The 23,046-nt window shown below is 50.6% G+C and overlaps 2 protein-coding genes and 1 long non-coding RNA gene across 4 annotated transcripts; 2 read left to right on the top strand and 1 right to left on the bottom strand.

Moving 5' to 3' along the window:
- Nucleotides 1–1,658: 1,658 nt before the first annotated feature.
- HOXD1 (homeobox D1) lies at nucleotides 1,659–22,910 on the top strand. The gene is made up of 4 exons (XM_047869704.1): nucleotides 1,659–1,662; nucleotides 2,695–2,703; nucleotides 20,777–21,502; nucleotides 21,876–22,910. Exons 3-4 carry the CDS (start codon nucleotides 20,857–20,859, stop codon nucleotides 22,208–22,210), a joined length of 981 nt encoding a protein of 326 aa, XP_047725660.1. The 5' UTR covers nucleotides 1,659–1,662; nucleotides 2,695–2,703; nucleotides 20,777–20,856; the 3' UTR covers nucleotides 22,211–22,910.
- HOXD3 (homeobox D3) lies at nucleotides 2,697–12,722 on the top strand. Of its 2 annotated transcripts, XR_007154607.1 has the most exons (4): nucleotides 2,697–3,251; nucleotides 5,141–6,199; nucleotides 12,139–12,220; nucleotides 12,615–12,722. XR_007154607.1 is itself a non-coding variant. In XM_047869702.1 (2 exons), the coding sequence occupies exons 1-2, from the start codon at nucleotides 2,711–2,713 to the stop codon at nucleotides 5,896–5,898; spliced, it is 1,299 nt and encodes a 432-aa protein (XP_047725658.1). In that variant the 5' UTR covers nucleotides 2,697–2,710; the 3' UTR covers nucleotides 5,899–6,749. The 2 variants fall into 2 exon arrangements, 1 of the variants encoding a protein (XP_047725658.1); XM_047869702.1 differs by lacking the exons at nucleotides 12,139–12,220; nucleotides 12,615–12,722 and having other exon boundaries at nucleotides 5,141–6,749.
- LOC125172142 (uncharacterized) lies at nucleotides 6,783–20,737 on the bottom strand. Its single transcript, XR_007154608.1, has 3 exons — nucleotides 20,394–20,737; nucleotides 10,787–11,247; nucleotides 6,783–10,477 (listed from the first exon to the last, which is right to left on the bottom strand). It is a non-coding gene; the product is annotated as an uncharacterized LOC125172142 (long non-coding RNA).
- Nucleotides 22,911–23,046: the final 136 nt, after the last annotated feature.

The following is a 23,046-nucleotide window of genomic DNA, read 5'->3' as shown; positions in this document are numbered from 1 at the left end:
TTCCTGCTTTTTAGGTTCAAGCAGAGTTCACAAGGAGTAGGGATTTCTAGAAAGAAATAAGCTTTTTTATTTTTTTTAAACCAGTTTTGTAACAATATTCTCAGGTTCTGTTTTAGGAGAGGTGGCTTTTTGGGGGCATTGTACTGCGGAGGTGGGGGGAGTCTGCAAAGCCCTTCCTGGTGAGGAGAGGGCTACTACCCTTGCTTCTGGGGCAAATAGACATTGGAGTGGTGGATCATCACTGAGTGGGCCTTGAAATCCCTTAAGACAATGAAAACAGAGGCAGAACAGACGCTGTGGTTATTCATGAAGCTGCCAAATATTTACACTTTTAAGGCCCAGTACACAGCTTTTCCTAAGAATATACCATAGGAAAAATATATATGTAAAGCCATCTGTTTCAAAAACCTGGTCAGTTCCTAAAGAAGCTATTTTAATGTGACTGGTCCACCTATCAAGATAACCCTGGTCAACCTGGGAGGCAAGAGGGAAAGTATTTTTGCTTCCACACTTGTAAATGAAATGACAGAAGCAGCAGTGACTTCTGGTGGGTTGAGTGTCAAATGTGGCCATTCTGATATCCAGAGGGCCCAAGGTTTAAGACTGGAAGTAGGATCCCAGAAAAGTCCAGAAACAGCTAAACCAGTCCTTTGGCTTGGGGGCAAACATATATAAACGTTAGACAGAGGATGAGGCTGTAACTTTCCATTTGATATTCAGGAACTTTAATAGTCAGAATGACATAGAAACTGAATGAAAGAAAGATTAACATCAGCTTTGCTAGGTAGATATCTTAACCGCATACATTTCAGAACAATAATAGAAACAATTCCTAAAACATAACATCCTAGTATTCTATTATCCCATTGAAAAGGGTCTGTGTCTTATCAAGATAAATGCCATATTCACTTATTCTTTGTAACAAAATGGGCAACAATACTACCAAACAAAGGCTAATATAAAGGATTTTAAAAATTGGGTTAGGCTGTTTGGTGAAAGTGGAGGGGGAATGAGTGAATGGCAGAGTGGTTTTGGTACCAGTGGTCAAATCCTTTAGGCCACATAAGTTGTCTAGACAATGTGGTCCATCATGATGACCATGATGGAAGCCCAGGGAGTTTTGAGGAAGGAAAGGTGCCTGAAAGAGGAGATCAAGAATTAAGACCAGGGAGCTGACCTATGAGTTTTCTTTATCAAGCACACAAAAGTGGTTGAATGCTATTAGTTATACTTTAACTCCTTAGGAGCCTTTCACGAGATGGGGGTGGAGTGGTTGACAAGGAAAACTTCCATCAAGAGTCAGAGGACACAAAAGGGAAGAATTTTTCTTAGTTTTTTTTTTTTTCTTCTTCTAATTCTGGGTCCATTCATCATGCCATGAGAGGTTCTCTCATTGGTTGTAGAGTGGGTGGAGGTGGGGTGCAGTGTATGATCCAGAGCAGAGGTCAATAATAATATCTGTTCACCCAATTAGATGCAGGATAAAAATGATAAAGTTGTAACATGAAGCATTCTGCATTTACCCATGCTCCATGCATTTCAAATTCTAAATCTCTTTACCAAGTTTCTAGTGGTATCCACTTAAAAGTAGTGGAGGGCAAAGTAAAGAGTCTAGAAAAATGTAGATGAAAGAGAAGAAACATCTTTCTAACCTCAAGATAAGTTTGGGAGTCTTTAAGTGTTCTTGGTTTTTATCTCCTGGTAGATTTCACAGTGCTGACACACAGAGTTAACTGGGTGGATTCTCATCCCGGCACCAGAAAGTGGACTGTCTGGTCTCCATGAAAGATGCTGTGATTTTGAAACCAGGTGGGGGAGATACTTTTCTTCTTCTCCTCCTTCTCCTTCTCCTCCTTCTTCTCCTTCTCCTTCTCCTTCCTCCTCGTCCTCCTTCTTTTGAGAGTTCTGGCTGTTCTGAACTTTCTTTGTTCATCAAAACTGTGGGATGACCCAAAGATTGATTGACAGGTCCATTTATTCACTCATTCAATAAGCATTTATTACACTTACTACATGTAGGGCACTGGGCTGGGTGTTAGGAATATATAGATGAATAAGACACAAGGAGCTCAAAGTCCAGTGGGAGAATCAGCCATTAAAATGTATGAGTCCATAAGTGCTTTCCTATGCCATATCAAAAACTATTTGAGGGGAGCCTGGGTGGCGCAGTTGGTTAAGCGTCCGACTTCAGCCAGGTCCCGTGAGTTCGAGCCCCGCATCAGGCTCTGGGCTGATGGCTCGGAGCCTGGAGCCTGTTTCCGATTCTGTGTCTCCCTCTCTCTCTGCCCCTCCCCCGTTCATGCTCTGTCTCTCTCTGTCCCCCCCCCCCCCCCCAGAAAAAAAGCTATTTGACAATCTTGAAGAAAGAAAACATTATCCGGGTGGGGGTGGGGGAAGCCCCTTCTCTTGGATGGAGTTGAGCTAAAGAGTGGGAGTGGTCTTTTCATGTTTATAAGAAATTCCTTCTGACTTTTTCAAAGGTTCAAATAAGTTGAACTTCATAAAATCTCAGCTCCTTCCACTCTGAACTGGGTGGGCAGCAGAGAGCCTGGGCTAGCTAGTCCTTATACATCGACTGCCCTGTCAGTTACAGTCTCTCTGGGGCCTTTCGCTTTTCTTCTCCACAGGTCACCTGGTGCCTGCGGCTACCCCAGCCCTCTCGGGATTCGGCAGACAGTGGAGGTGGTGGTGAAGGAGACAGTGGTGGTCAATGTTATTTGAGCAGGGTCAACAGACCCTGGAACTTCCTGAGTGCACGATGCAGAAGGCTGCTTACTATGAAAACCCAGGACTCTTCGGAGGCTACGGCTACAGCAAAGCCACCGACACTTATGGCTACGGCACTCCCCATCAGCCTTACCCACCCCCTGCCGCTGCCAACTCCCTGGACACTGATTACACGGGCTCCGCCTGTTCCATCCAGAGTTCCGCACCTCTGAGAGCCCCAGCCCACAAAGGAGCTGAACTTAACGGCAGCTGTATGCGTCCTGGCACTGGGAACAGCCAGGGTGGGGGGGGTGGCAGCCAGCCTCCCGGCCTGAACTCAGAGCAGCAGCCACCACAACCCCCTCCTCCGCCACCAACCCTGCCCCCATCCTCGCCCACCAATCCCGGAGGTGGAGCGCCTGCCAAGAAGGCCAAGGGTGGGCCCAATGCTTCTGGCTCTTCAGCCACCATCAGCAAGCAGATCTTCCCCTGGATGAAAGAGTCCCGACAGAACTCCAAGCAGAAGAACGGCTGTGCCGCTGCAGGTAGCTCTCTGAGGGGGCTCATCCTGGGCTAAGTCTCCTCCACCCCCCCCCCCCCACACCGCACTGAGCCCCAGAGGCTAGCTCAGGCTCATCTAGGAATCAAGAGACTGGGGGCTAGAAGCACAACTTTGGAGGCCACATGTCTAAATTCCTACTCATGCAGAAATGTCCTTTCTTTTTAGTGTCCCTGATTGGACCCATGCCCTTACAGTGACAGGGTGTTCCATTCCGGGCTGTTGGTGCCATTGCTGGACAAGTCCCATAGTTATTAATAGATAGCTCTTCCATATATTGACTTAACATTTGTTTTCCTGGGTGGCTGGTCATAACTTGGCTCCTTCTACCATCCAATAGCTCTTCGAAACTTGTGATTCCCCAAGCCTGGGTTTTTAGGTATCTTACATCACACGAATCCCGTTCCCTTAAATTAATAAGAACTAAAGTCTGTGAAGGGCTATGTTAAGAACCATGGTAAGCGCTTTACAAGCACTATCTAATTTTCCAAAGAACCGTTTGAGGTAGGTATAGCCCCATTTTACAGATAAAGGGTTAGACAGTTGCGCAAGATCACAAAACCACAGAATGGGGCACTCGAATCCAACCGGAGCCTGCAAGACAGCCAGACTCTACTTGGTCCACGCCAGCCCAGTTCTCCCCATCCCAGCAAATCCATAATGGGGAGGGGCATATCTTAAGGGAAGGGGATATGCTCTAAAACAGGAGCAGCCTTGGATTTCTCTCCCTGAAAAGGGAGACCCCAGAGTTGGGAAGATCTTCTGTGGGTCTATTCAGGGTGGGCAGAAGAAGATGGGCAGGGCCAGGAGCTCTGAGGCCTACTGCCTCTCTCTGTTCAGCCTGCCTGGTCCCTAAAATTTTCTGGCCTCGTGTCGTTTGATGCAGTTTATCTTCAGATAGATGAATATGCTTCCAGGTCCAGGGCCAGTTTGAGGCATGGGATGTAACTACCTTGTTATCAAATCTCTGGTTTGCCTGCAACTCTCTGGGGCTGCTGCTCTTGGGGGAAAGTGCCTTCCAGCCGGTAAGCTCCTTCTCCTGCCCCTCCCTCCCAGCTGCAAGTCCAGGCCCCTCCCTCCCAGGAGAAATCCATTTGTGTAACCAAGGAGGGAGTGGACAAGCTGCGGAGAGGTGGCAGGGGTACTGGAAACCAGTGTTCAGACTGCTGCTCCTAGCACTGCAATACTCAGAATGCACCCAGGCTGGTCTTGGAGCCCCTGAAACTCTGGAGAAGTATTTTTATGGCTTATCACTTCCCTGGGTTTGGGTGCAGCTGAGCTGGGGTGAGGTGCCATGATCTCTACCCTCATTCCATGCTTCCTGGGGTGCCTTGCCCAGGAGCCAGCCCCTAAGCAAGGCAAGCTGGGGCTGCCTTCCTCCCCCAGCCCGGCAGAGGCTGGGAAGAGTATTCAGAGAAGTCTGTTCCTTCTTTAATGGGGGTTGGAAGAGGGGGTAGGCCCTACCAGCTGCTACTAGTTTCTCATTAAACTCCAACACAGCCTTAGCCTTAGGGACAGGATGATGGACTAGGCTGAAGGGGAGGGGGTGGCAGAGTGAATCGGACCTCAGAAGGCAGATGTGTGTGTGTGTGTGTGTGTGTGTGTGTGTGTGTGTGTATGTGTGTGTGTGTGTGGCGGGGGTGGGGGGGTGGGGGGGCTGGAGTTCAGGTGCAACTCATAGGTATGGCTGGGGCCTGTGAAGTCCCGATTGGAATCTTACGTCTCAGACGCCCCTCCCTCATTCCAGCCAGCATTAAGGTGGGAGGAGAGGGGGAGGAAGAGGAGGGATCCAGGGAAGCACCCCGCTTTGGCCCTGGATGTCCTCCCCATCCCCCGCTCCCGCTCAGCGTCCCCTCTGTCTCCCTTCCTGCCCAGGAGAGAGCTGCGAGGATAAGAGCCCGCCGGGCCCAGCGTCCAAGCGGGTGCGCACGGCCTACACGAGTGCGCAGCTGGTGGAGTTGGAGAAGGAATTCCACTTCAACCGCTACTTGTGCCGGCCACGGCGCGTGGAGATGGCCAACCTGCTGAACCTCACCGAGCGCCAGATCAAGATCTGGTTCCAGAACCGGCGCATGAAGTACAAGAAGGACCAGAAGGCCAAGGGCATCCTGCACTCGCCAGCCGGTCAGTCCCCGGAGCGCAGCCCGCCTCTGGGCAACGCCGCCGGCCACGTGGCCTACTCGGGCCAGCTGCCACCCGTGCCCGGCCTGGCCTACGACGCGCCCTCGCCGCCCGCCTTCGCCAAATCTCAGCCCAACATGTACGGCCTGGCCGCCTACACGGCGCCGCTCAGCAGCTGCCTGCCACAGCAGAAGCGCTACGCGGCGCCCGAGTTCGAGCCCCACCCCATGGCCAGCAACGGCGGCGGCTTCGCCAGCGCCAACCTGCAGGGCAGCCCGGTGTACGTGGGGGGCAATTTCGTCGACTCCATGGCGCCCGCGTCCGGGCCCGTCTTCAACCTGGGCCACCTCTCGCATCCGTCTTCGGCCAGCGTGGACTACAGCTGCGCCGCGCAGATTCCCGGCAACCACCACCATGGACCGTGCGACCCTCATCCCACCTACACAGATCTCTCGGCCCACCACTCGTCTCAGGGACGCCTGCCCGAGGCCCCCAAACTGACGCATCTGTAGCGGCCGCCACCGGCCCGAACTCGCGGCGCAATTACCTCTCTTGCTTTGGTGGCGGGGGTGGCGGGCGGGGCCCGCGGGGCAGCTCTGTGACCCCCCCCCCCCCCCCTCGCTCTGGCCCGGTTGCCGCCTCCTGGGTCTCGGGCCAACAGCGGCCGAGGCGCAGGCGACTGGGCCTCCCCTCCAGGAGCTCCCTCCTTTGGGTGACTCGCCATAAATCAGCCGCAAGGATTGTCCTCTGTAACCCTGACAGTGCCATATACTGCGGACCGAGGGACTCTAATCTGGTAATGGTGTCCCGAAGGTAAGTCTGAGATCCACCGGCGGCGCGCTCTGCAGAGGGACCAGAGCCCGGACAGCCCCGGGCCTGGCCCGCGTCTAGCTTAGTTGCGGAGACCTTAATTTATATGCTCCTTCCCGTCCCGTAAGGATTGCATCGGACTCAACGACCGTATTTATTATTTGAAGCGAGTCATTTCGTTTCCCTGATTATTTATCCTCGTCTTAATGTATTTATGTGTATATTTGTAGAATTCTCCAGCCGAGCTTAGGAACGCGCTCCCAGGCCGCGGGGGCCACGTCTCACCTCTTTAGTCCCCTTGCTCTGAACTAGTTGAGAGAGTAGTTTTGAACAGTTGTAACCGTGGCTGGTGTTTGTAGTTGTAAAGGATTAAGACCGCAAATTGTCCTTCATGGGTATAGAGTCAGGCGGCCCCGTGGCGTGGCACGACACCCGTTACTCATTTCTCAACAGCCGCAGCCCTCACCACTCGACACAGTTTATTGATTTCAAATTGTCTGGTACTATTTGAACAAATATTTAGAATAAAAAAAATTTCTCAGTCGGAAGTGTATCTGTGTTAATCAAGCACACTTGGAAGTAGATCGCTCTGCCTTTTATCTTTTGCACAATCCCAGCAGAAGGCCCCCGAATAGGCTGACTCTTTGATATATCTATTTTTCATTTATTTGGAATCTGGTATAGGAATTGGTTCTGGGGATACTTGATTACATTGCAGCTATTGACATTGGTGGGGGGTGGAAATCTGAGGATGCAAACCCAGAAATGCCCCGGGGAGGGGGGGGGGGAATAATCTGGGTAGGGCTTTGTGCTGTGCCTGCTATGCTATTTCCACCACCTTCTTTTTAGACATAAATCGACTTTTTAAGGTTGCATTTACACTGGGGAGGCCAGCTCTCACGTTTCTGCGCTAATAAAAAATAAACTTTGAAAGAAAACTGACAATCAAAGAAAAGACACAAGAGAAGTTATAAGAAGAACTGAGCTCTGAAAAAGCTAAGGTGCACAAAAAGAAACGATCATTTGGAGACACGCACCTAAGCTTTTTCTCTAGGAAATGCTATCAGGACTTTTTCCTTTATGATGGTTGGTGGTTCATCTCTCAAGTAAACAAAGGTTCCCCACGATGTAAAGTAATAAAAGTTTAATTAATGGAACACAACAAGTATAAACACCTTGTTTATTCCGGTTTCTTTGTACAACACGGGCAAAAATGTCTTCAAGGATTTATATCCACTTTGTAAATATTAGCCTGGCTTCGGCTAGGGGTGGACAATGTCCACCCGCTTCTCTTGGAGGAGACACTTGGAAAGCGCCTTCAGATAAGGTTCAAGTCTTTTGTATTTCAGCAAAGTCAGCCCACGCATCTCTATTGGGTTTGACAAATAATACAGCTCCTACTACATCCCCCCCGTGACACGAGGTGAAATTCCCATTGTGTGGAAATAATTTAACTTCTAATCTTCTGGTGGAACAACAATCGTTTCTATTTGGATGTTTGTGTTTCGCTAAATAATGATAGCTCAAATAATATCTAGTTCCCTTGTTCCTTTGTTTTTAAAATGGCATGTTAGATCGGGGGTGGTAGGGATTATCCTTTTGCAAAATTTCACTTTATCTGAGCAGGTTTAGAGTATACATGTTGTACAAGTGTATCAACAGAATAAATGACTTCAACTGAAGGGATATTTTACCCATTTGCAAGGTTTAAAATTGTTTTCTATGAAACTTGCATCCATAGGCAGAATTTCTAATTGTCTTGTAAGAAATTATTTTTTAAGCTATTAGGGAAGTCAAAGAAGAGCTTGCTGCCTTGCAGGGATTACAACAACCTTTCTTAACTGGCTAAATATTAAATAGATGAATTATCAGGCTGTTTAGATTCAGCCCGGTTTTCCCTCATCTCCTCTTCCTACCATAAATAATAATAAAAATACATAATGCATTATGGCTCCAGGCGTTTTCCAGCGCGGTGTGTTACCGCAGGAGTATCTGCTGAGTCTGCGGGTGTCTGCAAGGCCCCAAGTGTCATCTGCGGCTTAGGTCTCATGGATTAGACTTTAAACGGTGTCTAGGCCGGCTGACATCAGCTTCCTCTCACACTGATGGTCCAGAGAGGTGCGGGGTCGGGGGCTCCCTCTCCGGGCAGTTACCCGGAGGCACCCCTCTCTAACGGGGTGGGGGAGTTCGCTTGGGACAAATTGACTTTCTCTCACCTTTGGTGACAGGTTTCCTCGAGGCTTCCTAGAATGGCTTGGATTCTTTCCTGCCCTCGGCGTGTCATGTGATGGGCACACTCCGCCGCTCCCGGCGCGGGGAGGAGGGCGCGGTGGCGAGTCTGGGGAGGCGCTTCCCGCGCGGCCGCCGGCCAGGGCGAGAGGAGGGCCTGCAGCACAGCCATTTAAAACTTCATAAATTATAAACAAGCCGCCTTGGCCTTCGCCATAAATTCTGCTCCTTTTGAGCCCGCAATTAGTGTTAGGAAGCACCGGAGTCTAAACACAACCAAACGCCCTCTGAAGGCCCAACTGCCCAAGGTTGCAAACCTTTATTTATTTCCCAGTACCACCCCCCTCTGCACCCCGAGGTCTGCGCATACAGTCGCCTCCTCCCCCGCCAGCGGTACACTCGGTTGGGTTCCCGCTCGGCGAGGGAAGGTCACAATAGCTGCTCTATCGGCGGAGGCGCCCGCCTCCTCCCTCCCGGGCCTCGGGAAAGCAGAAAGAAGAGCGTGGGGGAGGGGAGCACCGGCTGGGCAATGGCGCTCTGGGCCCAGGCCTCTCCTTCCCGGGGAAGTTGGGGGGGGGAGTGTGTGACCTGGAGCGGGAAGGGGCAAGCTGGCAGGAGAAGGAAACCTCCACCCCGGCCCGTGACTTTTGCCCGAGACGGCCGCGTGGGGTACAATGGGGGAGCGCACAAGGCCTCGACTGTCCGGCGCTAGGTTGAGGGCGCCGAGCAAGCCGGGCTTCCAGGAGCGGCTGCGCCTTTGTGTGCGCAGCTTCCCCAAGGGCTCCGCGTCGGGAAAGGCCTCACAATGGCACTGTTGGGCCTACGCCTGGAGGTGGGGAAGGGCCGGGCCTCGCTTTGGGCATTGGTCTCTGGGAGGTTTACCCCCTTTGCTGCTCCAGAGGAGGACGTGGCTCTCTGGCTCAGGCCTTGACCAGCTCGGCTTTTTTTTTTTTTTTTTTCCCTATAGAGGCGGCGGGGAGCGCTGGGGGAGGGGAGGGATCAGCGAGGTTGTGGGGGATCATCCTGAGGCCTGAAGAAAGGGTCCATGGATGGGGGTGGCAGCGGTTTGGGAGCCCCTGGTTGTTCTGTCCAGGCAATCAAATGTTAATGAAAGCTGGGTAGAGAGGAGGCTGCAAAAATGGCCTGCAGTAGAATGGGAGGTGGGAGTGGGAAAAGATTTAGCCATAAGGAGACCTTGCCGTGGCTACCAGGAGAAACTCAGGCCCAGCCAGGAGTGGGGTAAGAAGACCCAACTGGGCTAGCCAGGGGTACGGGGACGTGGCAGAGGAAAGGTCTGAAGAGCAGTCCTGGCCCCTGGAAAGGCGGTAAGAAAGGGCGATTGAGTAAATGTTCTGCCTCCTGACTTTCAGACCTCAGCCTCATCCTGGGTCCTGACAGAGAAAAATCCACCTCTGATGGAATCATTAAGTTAACCATCCATTTGTACCATTTCTTTGTACAGGCTTTCAAATGAGAGAGAATGATAGAATATAGAGTGAGTACTTTCCCCCTGGTGCAGCCCCAAGCCTAGTCCCTATCACAGACACATCAGCCAAATCGGTTTCCCAGGCCCCAGAGGCTGCTAACCTTGCGGAACAGGATTTTTCGGATTTCTATCTGTAAGGAGTATTAAAACACAGTAATTACCTATACTAGCTTCCCATTTCTTCTCTCTCCCCCATTCTGTACAAGCCAACCCAGCCTTGAGTGAAGTGCATCTTCTCAGTCATAAGTCTTGGGAGCCTAGGCTCTCCATCTGTTGAGGTTTGTTCATTAGGGAGGGACAAGGGGATGTGTGTGGGTGTATGCTTGAATAACAAAGAAGAAACCCAACATTCTAATGAAAAGTGTTCCTCTGCTTGACCTGGAGGAGCCAGAAGCTTGTTTACACTGTCAGTGTTCAAGGGACAGTCACAGGCCTGTTTGCTTTTATCCTGAGGATTAGTTGAAACTTTCTCTCCCAGTAAAGAACTGGTTAATCCCAGTTACAGATCCAGGAAGGTCCTCTTCATCTGGGAGTTCTTGGTGTTACTTCGGTCCTTCTTTCAGAAACTGTAAGGGAAAAAAAAGGGGGGGGGGATGAAGAGAAGTTTGTGAGTATTAACTAAAAATAAAAAGAGGGGCAGGAGGCCCCAGTTCCCACAGGCCTACAGCCTCACCACTTTAGGGCGCTGTGCCTTCCCAGAGGGGATATAGCTACCGGTGAGCAGACTCCTCCCTAGACACTTTGGACACAGTTGAGACACAGTTGAGACTGAGTCACCAGCCATACCCTCCACCATCTCTGAGCACTGGCTCACTCTTGCAGAGGGCCCGGATGGAGAGGAAAAACGACTGGGTAGGTGAATCCTCTGTACTTACAGCATTGTTGGTACTGGTGGTGGTGAAGATCATCACAGAGGGTGAAATTTTAGTTTTCACTGTTCCCCTCTCTTCTGGTGCAGCTACACACGCCCTTATCCTTGGGGCCCAAAGTTGGTACCAAATGGATTTACACACCTGGCCCCAAGTCCACTCCTAAACACCTCCCTCAGGTCTCATAACCACCTTGGCAAGTTGGAATGGTACAAGGGGAATTCAAGGACCCACTTTCAGGCCAGGGGCAGCCTGAAGCACAGTGAACAAAAGTTTCCTTCCACACATGAAGAAGAGGAAATGTAAATGGATGTCCAATCATTTGCAGTAGCAGAAGCAGGTGAAAGGTCCCTAGGAGATTTGCAAGGTGGGCAACAGTAGGTAAATCCTCTTGTCCTAGATCCTGTGGCAAAATATCTTGACTGGTTCCTATGGCTAGTCTGGATCAATTTATGGAAGAATAATATCTGGAAAATAATGAAAATGGGATGTTTACATCAGTAAGAGTCCAAGGAGGAGACTTTAAATTAGGATTCGTGGAGAACAGATGAAGTGTTTTTACTGGGAAAGCAGGCCTAAAAATCAGGCCAAGAGGACCTGTTGGGCCACGGCCTTTCCGAAAGAGGGGAGAAGAGCCTAGCTGCCTTGGGAGGAGACCAGGGAGAAGGCCTTTTGATGGCTCTATTGTTCCAAGAGCTTGCCCTACAAATACCACATCCCTCCCCGTCTCTTCCGCAAGGGCAGAGCGGGAAACTGGGTCGGTCGGTTGGGCCGAGCTCGAAGTAGCGACAGCGCTGGCACCAACCTCTCGGCCCCTTCTGCGGCCCCTTGGGGCGGCAACGGCGCGCCATTCCCGTCGCAGGCCCAAAACACACAAAGGAAGCCCCCACCCGTCCTCAGATGTGGGGACACTCTGGGGAGGAGGCTGGCGTGGACCCCGAGTCTGAGCACCTCCCTCCCCCGCGGGGAACAATAGCCGCCGCCTCCCCGGGGCGGCCGGGCGGTCGCGCGGCACAAAGGCCGGCTCCGGGCCGCGCCACCATGTGACGCGCGCGCTCGTTCCGCGCTCTCCGGCCTGCAGCCGGGCGCAGTCAGCAGAGAGCTGGAGCGGCCAGGCTGCCTCAATCCACCTGGCACACTTTCCGAAAGACAAACGGTGAGTTAATCACCCAACCGGCTGGCGGCCGCGTCCCCTCTCGCCGGCGACGAGGCCTGGGGAGGGGTGGGGCGGGGGAGGGGGTGCTTGGGTGAAGGATTTCTCAGTGTGTGTCGAGGGTCGGGGGGGGGGGGTGGTGGCGGGAGAGGTTAGTCCTATTAAGAATTCATCAATCACCCGGTGTGCACTTTTCACTCGACAGCGGTTCCTCCTACTTCAGAGCAAGTCTGGGCCAGCTGGGAGCCGACCAGAAACCGCAAGCAGAGGAGACACAGGCACCCGGGGTGAGCGCTCACGGAGGGCGCGACCCGCTGCCCCACGCTCTGCGGCGCAAGGCCGGACACCCCCCCCCCCCCCCTCGGTCCTCCCGGCCGCCTGCCGGCCCCGCCTCTGGACCCCTTGCAGCCCACGGCTCTCCTAAGGGGCGGCCCCCGCGCCCGCCCCAGACGCACGGAGACTGTATACCCTACGACCCCTCCTGCTCCCCGCCCCCCATCACACCCTTAGCGCAGCTGTACCCCTGGAAAGGGAAGAGGAAAATCCCAGGTTTTGCAGACACTATGTAAGAGTCTTAAAAAAAAAAAAAAAAAAAAAAAAAAAAAAAAAAAAAAAAGATTCCCAGGGGACTAGAATTCAGGGATGGGGCGGAGCTAGTTTAGTTCTCTTTTTTACCTGCAGGAGTCATTTATTTGGAAGGAAGCAAGGGTATCCCTGTTAAACTTCGAACTAAACCTGAATGCCATATAAAAAAGAACAATAAAAATACACGTAAAATGCCAACCATAATGATATGCCTCTCCTCTCTTTTCAAGTGTGAAGGAAGGACTGGAGTATTTTTACTTCAGCTCTTTTGGGGTTCATTTTAGAAATACCAGAAAGGGATAGACTGAAAACTGTGAGCGTTGGTGGAGGGAGAGAGAAGGAGGTCATTAGCATTAGAGCTGTTTGCAGCAGGAGGTCGTGGGTAAAGTGGGTGGTGAAGCGTTCTTATGGTGGTGCTTGTAGTCCTCGGGAAGTTCTAAGAAAGTTTCAGGCTACCCCCTCTTTTACCCTCTTTTTGAGTGACATCAGCTGAGAAATTTCTGACGTTAGTTAAAAGTTGTTGCCTTAGCCTATAGGAAAGAGCCCCTGAAAGACAAAATCCCAGCTCCTCCCTCCCTGTCTTCTCTCTCAGCATCCTCTCAGGTGGAAATTAACTTGCTTTGGAGAGATGTTCTACTATCATTTTACTTTAGATAGATAGAAGCTGTAGCATTAAGTCTTGCACAGTGTCCTGAATTCTTTAAGCAATTACAATACTGGTCCTCTTGTCCTTGGGTCAGAGTCTCTCTCTCTCCTTGCCTTTCAGCAATACCTGCTGAACAGCTCCTGTGTGCACTGTGCTGGGCTCTGAGATCTAAAAATGGGTCACTAATAGTGTATGCCTTTTGATCTACTGGGGAAGAAAAAGAATCCTAAAACTGTGACAGATGCTAGAACAGAAGTATGGCCTAAAGGTTCCTGGAATAAAGAGAAGGAGCCACTGACACAAGTGTAGTGTCAGAAAAGGCTTCTCAGAGGAGGTGAATTTTGATTCCTGAAGTATGAGCTTTTTAGGTCTAGGAAGGAGGGACATACTCGGTGGAAAGAGCAGCACACGCAAGCAGGGAGGGAAGAAAGAACAAGGTCTAGACCTGGAACAAAGAGAGTTTGGAGTAGAGCATCTGGCTGGCAAAAGAGGTTGTATGAGGTCCGTGGAAAGGAGTCTGGAATTAATCTGCAGGCAGTGAGAAGCCACTGAAGTTTTTAAACTGGGACATGACGTTATCTATTTGGAAAGCTTGCTCTTTGGGAGGGATGCTGTGTCTGACTGGAGGAGGGATAGGAGGCAAGAAGGAAAGAAGAAGGGGAAGCTGCTGCAATAATCCAGCCTAGGGAGGAACTAAGGTAACGAGGATGAAGAGGGAAGACATTTAGGAGGACAAATTCACAGGACTTGCTGACAGTTGGACAAGTGAAAGAGGAGTTATGGATGTTAATCCCTAGGCTTCTATTTAGAGGCCCTGATTGGGTAGCCAGGTCATTCACCAAAATGAATACAGGAAGGGGAAAAAGAAGATTTTGCAGGGGGAAACTAAGGACTTCTGTTTTAGGTCTACACTGTATTTTCTGTTTTGCTGATACATTGTATGACCCTAAACAATACACTTAATCTTTCTGGCCTTCAGTTTCATCTTCAGTGAAACAGTCAATAGATATCTACCTCATAAGTTTATCAGTAAAGTTGCGTGTGTGTGTGTGAGTGTGCGTGTGTGTGTGTGTGTGTGTTATCTTCACCAGGTATCTTCACCAGGTCTAAATGAGAATCACAGGCAAAGCTAAAACCGAGGGAAAACATCCTCTTACCCACACCATGCTGATCAATAACTTAGATCCTGGATGTCCAGTGAGAAATAAGTCTCAGGAAAATTAAAAACAACACCTACTGCTTCCCAGATATTGAATACAGGCTAATGCTTAGGACTAGGTCAGATCATATTGCTAATTAGAGCTCCTCTGCTTCCGGAGGGTACTCTCCAGGGACACATGCAGAAATGTGGTCTTGGTATCAGACCACTAAGGAGGAGGCCTCTTAGCAGATGTTGGAAAGCTTTTTTATATCATGTGTCTTTCAGGGAATGCTTGAAGCCACCCACTCTCTCTGAATCTCCTTAGGCTTCCTCGGGGCACAGGGCAGTACAGGAAAGAGTGCTGAACGTCTGACCTTGGCCATTTACATTGGGTGGGATAACGACCAACAGTTTATCTTTTCTGTGTCGCCATTACTATTTGTAAACTAGAATTATGAAAGGATCAAACAAGATAAAAAAGAATGGCATTTTTGGAGATGCTATAAGGATAAGTAAAAGGTATTATTCTTTATTTATCAGACTGACAAAAATAAAAACTTTTACTATCCCACTGACTTGGCAAGGGTATGAGGTAACAGGAATTCTCATATGTTGCTGGCAGAAGCATAAAGTGATTCACATCTAAGGAGAGCAATATGGCAATCTGCGTCAAGATTGCCAGTGCACATACTTTTGACTAAGTAATTCCATGTCTGGGGATTTTTCTAATAGGTTAAAAACTTGAACATGTGTTTGTAATGGGAAAACAATGAATAATAAGTGAAATATCCATTAATAGGGGATTAGTTAAATAAATTGTGGTAGGTGTGTACAGCAGTACAGCATGAAGTTGTAAAAATAAGCCAGGAAGTTCTGTATGCATTTATAGGAAATGATCTTCAAGATACAACAGGGGAAAAAACATGGTGCGAGAGAGTCTGTCTGGTACACCATCATTTAAGCAAAAAAACCAAAAACCAAAAAACAAAAAAACGTGGGGGGATTTATAGATAGAGAGAAACGTAAGAGAAAGACATGTAAGAAACTCTTAACTGGTGCCTATGTTGAAGGAGAACTAGGTGATGGGAGAAAGATGCTCACTGCATACCACTGTGTACCCTTTGAATCTTGAACCATGTAAATTTCAATGTATACCCTATTTACAAAATAAAGGAGAAAAAGATTAGTACAAGTGTAACCGACCTGGGTATACCTGTGTTCACACGGTCCTAAATCGGTACTATCCAGTTACATTAATGGAAAGACACCTCTGGTTTTGATCCCCCAGGGGTCAAGCTCAGCAGGAAATGAGGGGATCCTTAACCCTTGCGTGGTGGAGGGGGTGGGGACCCAGATCCATCTCGGCCTTCTCTAGGAGTAGCTCAAGGTTGGGCCTCAGAAGTCTGGAGCACCAGTTCAGCAAATTGCAAAGGGAGGCCAGCAAGCCTCCCAGGCAGTCACACTGCCTGTGTGGCCTCCCAGAAACAAGGGTGTCTCCTTCAACACTGCTCTGCTTGCTCAGCATTGACCCTGCCACGGTGCAAAGGAGGGGCTGTCTTACTCTTTCCTCTTCGTACACTGTGGACAGGCAGCAGACTGTAGACAGTCGGGAGACCCAAGTTAGTTCCCTCATTTTTTGCGGGGTAGTTTTGTCTTTTTTTTTTTTTTTTTAATGTTTATTTATTTTTGAGAGAGAGAGAGAGAGAGACAGAGCAGGAGTGGGGGAGGGGCAGAGAGCAAGGGAGACAGAATCCAAAGCAGGCTTCAGGCTCTGAGCTGTCAGCACAGAGACCGATGCGGGGCTTGAACTCACAGACTGCAAGATCATGTCCTGAGCCAAAGTCGGATGCCCAGCCGACTGAGCCACCCAGGTACCCCGATAGTTTTGTCTTTTAACCACTGAGTAAAGTTACTTCCTCTCTGAAATGAGGGGTTCAATGTCACTCATCTCTAAGGGGCCTTCTTGCACTGACATTTTATGACATCTTGATCTTTAATCAAAGGAAGAGTTACAGCTTAGGCCAAGGGACATTTCATTCCCTCTGGCTCCCCGGAGCTCAGATGTTCATTCCAGACAATTTGGGAGAGGTGGAAGGAAAGAAGAGTTGGCTCCGCCCTCTTGAGACTCCTATTCCTACTCCTCCTTCCTTCTTTCCATTACCTCAGAACTACTCTACATTTTCTCTAAAGAGACTGGGAGAGACAAACGCCTTTCACTTCCTACCTTACTGGCATCCCTAAGGCCAAGTTAGGAAGGTGACAAGGAGCGGAAGCCAGGTCTCTGCAAAGCACTATTTTATCAGCAAAACTTGGGAAAGTTCTACTGACTACTACTTAAGGATATTTTATAAAACTTCACCCCAACTAGACTTAGGCTGCCAAACCAAAATGTGAGAGCCATTTCACATTCTCTGCCCCTACCACCCAAGAGGCTTCTGGGCACTGTTCAGGTATAATGTTCCCGCTAGCCATGAGCTCTCATGATGCTAGCCAAGGGCCCCTCCCACCGAATTACCCCTCTCTTCCCACATTGCCCACCCCAATTTCTGAGAGGCAGAAATTCTCAAAATATGGTTCCCAAGAACCCTGCTTGAGAATCACTCAAGAGGCTTATCACAACTCCTACTGGAGTCAGGCATACTAGATAAAAGTCTCTTGGGTGGGCTCAGGAACCTGCACTTTTAAAGAAGCTTCTATGCTGATTTCCACCCACATGAATTGGTTTTGGGAGCCGTTATCTAAAGATATCTTTTATCCGATATTAGTCATGGTAAAAACACACCATTCTGTCCATTTTTATTTCTGTCCAACAAACATTTCTTGTATGTTTACTGTGTGCCAGGCAAGGGCTTGACCCATGAGCCTTTCATTCACAAAGCTCGCAGGGAAAGGCACAGCACTCCAAACTGTTTTCCTCAAGGAGGGTCCTGTTATCAGGCTTCTGATAGGTTTAGAATTCCTGTCCTTCACCCCCACTTCCATCATGGGATGACTGAAGGCTTCTGCAGAGAACTACAAATCTTGCTTGAGAGAAAAGCCCAGAACCCCCCCCCCCCCCCGCTTTTCACCCCAACAAGCAAGAGCCCTTCTACCCTTTGGGGCTGTGGAGCCAAGAGTCTGCATGTGCTCAAAGCGTCTCCAAGGGGTAACATGAAGAGGCTCGTGGAGAGGGGTTGCAAGAGGCTTCTTAGGAACAACTGTAAACATACAGAAGACCAGAGTGTCACCCTCCCTCACTTCTGTCTTCTGTCTGCAGGAGAAAAAAAAGTTTGTTGTTTGAATGAGAGACAAAGGTTTGTCATGGGGGGTGGGGTTTCAGGGTGGCTGCCCTGGTTAGCAGTATGGGAGAGATTTCAAAGCATTCCTACATCAAACACAACCTGGCAATCAGGCCCCTCTGCTGTCACCTCCTGCTGAGAACTCACAGCACCCGGACCTGGCAGGGCAAGTGACCCTTGGGAATTCATGACTTGAACAAGCAATAAAATTAGTAAGACATTTCTCCCATACTCTGTGAACATCTAGGAGACAAACTTTAAAGTTACTCAAAATATCCTATGTTCACATCTTTCTGCATATAGCTCCTCCAATAATATCTTCCAATCTCTCCTTAGAGAACTATAGATTCACATTCTTCTGGAGTAGATTTATAGCATAGTTGAGACCTGTGCCAGAAATGAATCCCTTGTTCCTTTGGTTTGAGAGTATCTTTTTTTGTGCAGCCTAGACCTCCCCTAACAAAATGTTCTTACACAGTAGGTCCTTGGGAAATGATGAATCTGAGTCTGAGATGACCAGAGTCTCGGCTCCCATATAAGTCAAGGACCAGTCCAGGAGTTGAGATGGCAGCTCTTGGCCCCAAGGTGTAGGATATGCCAAAGCCTGAGAGGTTAGAGGGAGTAGAGAGAAGGACGAACAGAATGTAGCTCTCTGTACGCAATGATCATTGAACTGCAATTGGGTCTGAACGAATACTGAACACCCTCCTCCTGGCAACTCTCACTCATAGTTCTGAAAACAAAACAATACAATTTTAAGAAAAAAATCTCATTCTCTTTTAGGACATTTTCTTCCATGAGCGAAAGTTCAATCTCCAAAATTTTGCTTCAGAGAAACAGTGTAGACAGCTCATGGGTGGATCAAAGTCAATGCTTAATTGTGACAGGAAGGACCCAACCTTTGCCCCAAGTGCTTAGCAGCAGAAGCCTGGTCTCTGTTGCAATGAAGTTTGCCAAGGCACCTAGGCTGCCTGTTTTCCCTGAAACCTTAGAGCAAAGGCCCTTAGTGTGATAGGTTTTGGTCAGATCTGCAGGGCAATTAGGCTTAGTTTTCTGTCCTACATCCTGAGTTGCAGCCTGCAGGATGCCTTCTCCAGAGAGGTTTAGAAGGTCATCTTCCTTCTTGACCTGCTGGGGCTTCTGGGCCTAGGAGTTGTGATTAACCGAAAACCTTTCGAGAGAAAGACTGATTTAGACAGAGGTGTGCATGCTAGGTCACTATCCTGGTAAAAACTGGCTCTTAAAGTCTAGCCGGGGTGCATGAGGTGTTATGTGAACTCAGCAGCATCTGGGTCGCTGATATTTTTGTATGGCCATCAGAGTTGGGGACAGCAAAAAAAATGTTTCTACATATGAAGTCTCAGCTAGGTCTGAAGAGCTCTACCATTCCCTGTCCAGAGAGCTAGAAAAGAGACTCTATTTTTCTCTTTCAAAGAACTATTTAGGACCTTTGTCATCTGATTGGCTAAAGGAAAAGACTGAAGTAGCAACATCAAGTTTGAAGGGCCATCTTCAGCACAGGATTCCATTTCCCAACCAAATCCCAGAACTCCAGCAGTGCTGCAACACCAGAACTATTAGCTCTGTGCTCACTCCTAGGTGGGTACCCTCCACCTCCCCCCTCCCCACCTTGGCTCAACTTCAGCCTCACCAGGGTAACACTTCTGGCGTGGCTCTGTTTATTCACAGGTTCACATCCCTGTAAGGAACTGGCTCCCCGGACTGTGATGGCTCCTATTTTCCCGGCTTCCTCAGAGTGGAATTTTAGGCAAGGGCTCAATCGCTCTTGCATGACAAGTGGATCAGTGAAACAATAATAAAACCTCCGTCACCATAACTAAGAGGCTATAATAGATCAAATTCTCAAGGGCACTTGAATAAGTCAAGAGTAGACCGTATTCACACAGTTTTAGGAAGCCACCCTCTCTCATGACTGCTGTGTGTAAATAACATTTATTTATATAGTTTTGCTATTTTCCTGCAGCCCCAAAGAAATGTTCAAGGAAGTTGAAAAGTTTGTCCATGTAAAGCCGGTCTTTGTAACCTTTCTAGTCTTCATTTCCTGTGCCAGTTTCACTTTTATTTCCCGTCTCTCCACGCTCAGTAAACAAAACCGTATTATCAAGGGAAAGACGTGAGCCCATTAACATTGTGAGCCCTCAGATTTCACTCGCAAGAGACGACGCAGCACTTATCTGATGGAACAGAAGCTTTAATTGCTTCAAGGTACAAGCCCGTCCAAACCTCTGAGATCTGACGGCTCCCTGGGAAGCCTCTGCACCCTCCAGCCAAGCGCCCCAGCCAGAGCGTGCGCAGCCCGGGTGCGGGAGCCAGCCTCCCGGAGAGGAGCACGAGCGTTCAACCACAAGCGCAGATGCTGTATTTGGATAACCCAGTTATGGGGGAAGCCTGGTAAACTTCTCCGCAAGGCAGAAACCTTATCTTTTGTCCCAATCAAAACCTGGCGCTCCAACACTCGCCCCCACCTTGACTCCACAAACTGTAAGAGCGGAAACTGAAGGGACTCTGCCCAAGTAACGTGAAAATCTAGTCTAAACGTGAAGATCTGATAACGCCCCAGGTACACAGCGCCTAGGGCACAACATTCAGTCCGGTGAATCGGAGGCAGGCTGAAAGCGAGGGAAAAGTAAACACGTCCTCTAGGTTTAGGGGAAGGGTAACACCAGTGCCAGGAAAACCGAAAGCGCATAGGGCTCTGAACAGTGACCACGGGTCGAACTCCACGCTCCCTTTTAACCCCTTCCCCACCTCAGTGCCCACTATCCGCACCCGAGGGATCAGCCACCCACCGATCCAGAAGAACAAGCGTCTCGCCCTCTGTCCTCTCGTCCTCACCCGAGCGGCTAGTCTTGCCTTTCTCCTCCCGCTTCGTCCAGTGCCCGTCCCGGGGGGCAGGCGTCCGGCGCTCTCGCCCCGCCCTTCTCCACGCCGCCCCGGGGCCGCGCCCGCTCTCCCCGCGGCCTGAGGGCGCTGGACGGCGGCCACCCGCAGGTTTGGCAAAGTTGGCGGCGGGGCAGGCGCGTGGAGCAGCGCGCCAGTCGAGACCCCGGCCGTGCGGGGCAGGCGCCCATTGGCCGGCCAGCGCCACGTGGCCACCCCCGCTGCTATATTAGGCCACTATTTACCTCCGACCCGCTCGCCATGGCTCGGCGAAGGCAGTTCGGGTAGAGAGGAAAGGCGGAACGGCGCAGCCCGCGGCGGTCCTGTCCGGCCCCGCGCTCGGGCCCCCGCTCAGGCGGGTGGGCCGGAACCATGAGCTCCTACCTGGAGTACGTGTCGTGCGGCAGCGGCGGGGGCGGTGGCGACGCGCTCAGCTTCGCGCCCAAGTTATGCCGCGCCGACGCCCGGCCCGTGGCCCTGCAGCCCGCCTTCCCCTTGGGCAGCGGCGACGGCGCCTTCGTCAGCTGCCTGCCCCTGGCCGCCGCCCGACCTGCGCCTTTGCCCCCGGCCACCCCCGCGCCACCCCCCGCGCCGCCCTCGGCCGCGCCCTCCTACGCGCCGTGCACCCTGGAGGGCGCCTACGAGCCGGGCGCCGCACCTGCCGCGGCAGGGGGCGCGGACTACGGCTTCCTGGGGCCGGGGCCGGCGTACGACTTCCCGTGCGCGCTCGGGCGGCCGGCCGACGACGGCGGGGCGCACGTCCACTACGCCACCTCAGCCGTCTTCTCCGGCAGTGGCTCGTTTCTCCTCAGCGGCCAGGTGGATTACGCGGCCTTCGGCGAGCCCGGCCCCTTGCCGGCGTGTCTGAAAGAGCCAGCCGACGGCCACCCTGGGACCTTCCAGACCGCGTCCCCGGCCCCTGGCGCCTACCCCAAGTCTGCGTCGCCGGCCTCCGGCCTCCCCGCCGCCTTCAGCACCTTCGAGTGGATGAAAGTGAAGAGGAACGCCCCTAAGAAAAGTAAGTATCTGGGCCTTGGACGGACGCGACTGGGGTTGGGATCGGAGCCTCCTCCGCAGAATTGTGCTGGGAGCGCGTTGCAGCTGCCCCTCTGGACGGCGATTTAGGACTTAGGAAGGAAATGCGTCCCGCAGCGCTGTTAAAGTAGGCGCATTCCATTGAGCGTGCCCCAAGTACACGCTCCGAAAATGTGCCAGGCATTGAGGAAATTTCGGGAAGGCGCTCTCCGTGGGGCGTTTCTTCTGGCACAACTTGCGTCTCCAGAGACCCAGGAGAGCTGAGCTGTGATTTTGATTCTCACCGGCCCCGCTGGTCGCCCGCGTTCTATGTCCGCGTCCTCTCACCCCACCGATGCCCTGTCTTTATGTTGCAGGCAAACTCGCCGAGTATGGAGCCGCTAGCCCCTCCAGCGCGATCCGCACGAATTTCAGCACCAAGCAACTGACAGAACTGGAGAAGGAGTTTCATTTCAATAAGTACTTAACTCGAGCCCGACGCATCGAGATAGCCAACTCCTTGCAGCTGAATGATACGCAAGTCAAAATCTGGTTCCAGAACCGCAGGATGAAACAGAAGAAAAGAGAACGAGAAGGGCTTCTCCCCTCGGCCACCCCTGTGGCTTCCCTCCAACTCCCCCTCTCAGGAACGAGCACCACCAAGTCTGACAAGAGCCCAGGGAGCCCTTCTCAGGCCCAAGAGCCCTCATGAGCTTTAGTCTCGGGGCTGAGAAACCTTGGCCTGCAGAAGTCATAGGTCACCTCACCCCTGCCTAGACTTACTAGCTCAGTTTGGGATAGAGGTTTCACTTGGGAAACGAAGTATCCTAGTCGGCTTCTGAGTTCTAGGCTGTAGGTGTACAGATATCAATTTGAGGTCTCTTAAGCCACTCGTTTGTGTTTTATTTGTGTCTTATCAGGGAAAAGGTGCCCAGCTGCCAGCCCAGCCCTGCTGCTATGTCGCCTAACTTAGTCATATGCAATTCTTGGGTGCCGAGTGGCAGAGTTGCTGATCTCTGACAACCCCTGATGTACTCAGAAGAACATCTACCCAAAGTTTTCCAGATTTTAATTTAAAGGGCGGGCTACATGTATTCAGCTTGAGATGACCAAAGCTAGTTAGGGCCTCCTTGATGTAGCTAAGCTGCTTCAAAGATGATCGTCACATTTGCACTCCAGTTTTGTTGTTTTTTTCTTTAAAAAGCAGTTTCTACCTCTTCATGTGCCTGAGTGAAGATACAATCGCTGTTTAGTTAGTAGCTGAACAAATCCACAGGGTGGGTGAAGATTCGAACCTGAACTACACCTTGACACCAACTACTCAGACTTGAATGTAAATATATACAGTATGTATATTTTTTAAAATGTTTGCTTGCAATGAACTTCTACATGGCATTGAATGTCATAGCATGTAAAGAGTTCGAACTTTTTTTTTGTAATAAAAATTACAGAATCTGCTACTCTCTGTCTTTCCTTATGCTCCTTTCATTTCCATGATTTTTCTTAAAAGCTAATGGGGTTTCTTCAATTTGGAATTTCTTGACTCTG

This window comes from Prionailurus viverrinus, chromosome C1 (assembly GCF_022837055.1).
Source record: "Prionailurus viverrinus isolate Anna chromosome C1, UM_Priviv_1.0, whole genome shotgun sequence".
In the NCBI taxonomy this organism is placed as follows: Eukaryota; Metazoa; Chordata; class Mammalia; order Carnivora; family Felidae; genus Prionailurus; species Prionailurus viverrinus.
Note: the sequence above shows the minus strand (reverse complement) of the source record. Positions and strands in the feature narration are given on the sequence as shown.